This window comes from Cebus imitator, unplaced genomic scaffold (assembly GCF_001604975.1).
Source record: "Cebus imitator isolate Cc_AM_T3 unplaced genomic scaffold, Cebus_imitator-1.0 Scaffold517, whole genome shotgun sequence".
NCBI classification, from domain to species: domain Eukaryota; kingdom Metazoa; phylum Chordata; class Mammalia; order Primates; family Cebidae; genus Cebus; species Cebus imitator.
The window spans coordinates 913,876-916,880 of NW_016107832.1; the positions used below are offsets into that span (position 1 = coordinate 913,876).

Below are 3,005 nucleotides of genomic sequence, written 5' to 3' on the forward strand. Positions count from 1 at the left end.
CACAGCTCTTTTGACTAAAACTATAATTACTTGATAGCTTCCTAGATGTTCCAACCTATTTGGCACTTGATTATATTGTCTGCTCTTGTCCTTTAATTGTTTCATGTGAGTAAGTTGAGACTCCTTAAATAGACAGTACTTTTCTCAAAGGCAGGGACCATAGCTTTGACATTTTTTGTAGCACCTGGGGGTGCTGGGCACGCAGCCTCTTAACTCTCCAACAGTTTGAGCAACAAGCCTCGTGCTTGGGCGTAAGGGCTCTGCAGTGAGTTAGATGTGGGTCTGAATCCCAACTCAGCCACTAACTTTCTAGTTAGGCAACCGCAGGCCTGACTTTCCTTATCTGTAATATGGACTTAATAATATTAATACCTACCCCCAGTGTTGTTTCAAAGACCGAATGAGATCACCTGTGGCTCTTATGACAGCCTAGATCCAGGGCAAGAGCTCAAAGCATTTTAAGTATGATTATTACTACCCAGCTGTTGGTAAAATATCACAGAAGGAGTGAAGTTACAGTCTAAGTGTATCATCATTTTCTTCATATTTACTAGCACTTATATTTAATAGCTCTAGTGTGGTGGGTGTTAAACATTTAAATAAAAGATACTATTTTCACTCCCTATGAACCCAGGATTTCATTTTTGGTGCAAGGCTACTGAGGGGTTCCTTTAAGCGGACAAAGGCACACAGAAAACAATGAGAAAAATCTGTCTCTAATAGGGAAAGGGAAGTGACGGCTGTATTTTGTAAACTCCATGAAAAAGGGAACTGGTCTTTCTTTTTCTTTCCTGTTTTGTTAAACTCAGTTGGCTATTCAAGAGCCTTGAATGAAATAGTTTCTTGGTTCTTATCATTATATTAAGATCTATGATAGGTATGTTTTAAATCCTAAGCCATGAAAAAATTCAAGCATTTAACATTTGTTGGGGCTGTATTTGGGAGAAGCAAGGGGAAAATTTGCATCAAGAGAACAATTCTGACCAGAGTTGGCTCCTAGGTTAATCAGAAACACATGGACCCAAAAATGTCACCCAGAACACTTAAATCACAAGCCTGGCTTACCTTCTGTTGCTTTGTTGACAGCTAAAAGAGTACTCAGAACCTTGGAGAAATTGACCCCTGAATAAAGGTCATCAGGATCAAATACCTATGAGAAAGGAAAATTGAAACTGTAAGACACTACAAGTATTCAACTCAACAAACAAAACTATCAAAATGCCACTTCCTCTAGCTCTCCAGAAAAAAAAAAAAGTATAAAAGCCAAGAGGCAAACCTCCCTATACCTTTGGGAGAAATGAGAGCGGCAGCTGAGCCGCCTAATGACATGTGGCGGGCCATCAGTGAGTCAGAGCAAAGCAGTAATGGGAAATGAGAGCCAATCTGAGAAGGCAGCACCCACCAGGAAATGAACAGCACATACTCAGTCCCACTCTTCTGACCTGAATGTATCAATAGTTTCAGCCCAATTACAGGAAGCTCATATGCATGGGTTGCAATTAATGCCCATCACCTACAGAATATCCTCAACAGTCCACAAATAAGGAGGTGGAGCCTTTTTGACATGCTTGCATCTGTACAGTTTATTAGCTATACTCACTTGAGTCACTGTCAGAAGTGCCTTTTTCTCTGCTTTCCTTCCTCCTCGCTGCCACCCGCTGCATCCCAGTTGCCGAGGATCCCAATTCCGTGTTGCCCAGACTTTCTCCCCAGGTTTGCCTCTTGATCCCAGCCTCAGTTCTCAGTTTCTGCTGCTTGAGCCTCCCCCTCTCAGCTCATCATGAATTCGAGAATTTGCCTGTCTGGGCCTGTGGACTCTTCCTGGCTTTAGATGACGTTTCCAGATACGACCTCTGGCCTAATACTACTCAACTCTCGGCAAAAACACATTAAATAAATACATTTCGCTTTGCCAGTCAACTGTCAATCTGATATGCTATTGTTCCCGGTGAAGACACCAATCAGGTGTTCTTGTTTTCAATACAATTTAACTGTTACCTTTGAAATGTAGTCAGTGTGTTAAAATGTATTGAGTCTCAAAGATGTATATTTGAAATTAGAAGTATTCTCATGTACAGGGACAATCTATTAATTTGCCTGCCAACAATGTAAATATGCTTATCTGTAGGTAACCAGATGCCTACCTTCTGGTTGAAAATGCCCTTTCTAAAAACATTTTGCTCCAGGATGTCTAGAAGTATTTTGAAGAAAACAGATTGCATCATTTTTTCCCCCAAATGGGGTGATGGAAATAAAATGTACCTTTTCATATGAGACATGATTGGTAATGGACCTAGGATTCTGAAGGGTCTGCCTTCCCATTAGGTAGAGCCATTTGTTCCATTTTTAATCTGCATATTTTCTGGGACCCAAATCAAGACAAATTTCTATCTTTTTGGTACATGTTCTTGAAAACCTATAATCTGTTTTTAGAATGAAAATATATAATAGCAATTTTTCACATTTTAGGGGGTCAATAAAGATACATGCAAATGCAAACCTACACAAGTCTACCTATTCTAGGATTCGCTGCTTTATTCATTTAATTCATGAATGTTTTACATTCAAAGTTAAAATGAGCAAAAAGCCCAGTTGCATCTAAAAATGAGACATTAATATATTTCTGGTAAAAGAGTAATGTTAATATTACTAAAGAGTTAACAACATAATCCAAATATATCTCTGAATACTACAATATAAAATACAAAGTTTTCCAGAAATACATTGACAAGAGCTCTGTTTTAGTTTGTTAAAGCCTGGGTGAACAAGAGGCAATAGACTACAGAGAGTATCTAGTATCTGAGGGGACTCCAGACTTACTGAGTCTCCCTTACAACTGATCGACTGGGAAAATGTTAGTGACATGTATGCCAAAATAGTAGCAAAGCAAAAAAAATCACTTGTTTTTAGCCCATCAGTCCTAATGGGAGTGTGCCTGTGGATACATGTTTTGGGTGGGTGTGGTAGAGATGAGTAGATCTAAAATAATAAGCAGAAGTTAAATA

At 39.1% G+C, this 3,005-nt stretch overlaps 1 protein-coding gene across 10 annotated transcripts in view; it reads right to left on the reverse strand.

Annotated features, from left to right (window-relative positions):
• ARHGEF6 (Rac/Cdc42 guanine nucleotide exchange factor 6) overlaps positions 1 to 3,005 on the reverse strand; it is a 113,807-nt gene that overhangs the window by 78,680 nt on the left and 32,122 nt on the right. For all 10 annotated transcript variants that reach the window (XM_017514143.2, XM_017514142.2, XM_037733343.1 and 7 more), the window contains one exon: positions 1,066 to 1,150. In XM_017514143.2, coding sequence (XP_017369632.1) covers positions 1,066 to 1,150 — 85 coding nt within the window. The remainder of the gene's footprint in view (positions 1 to 1,065; positions 1,151 to 3,005) is intronic.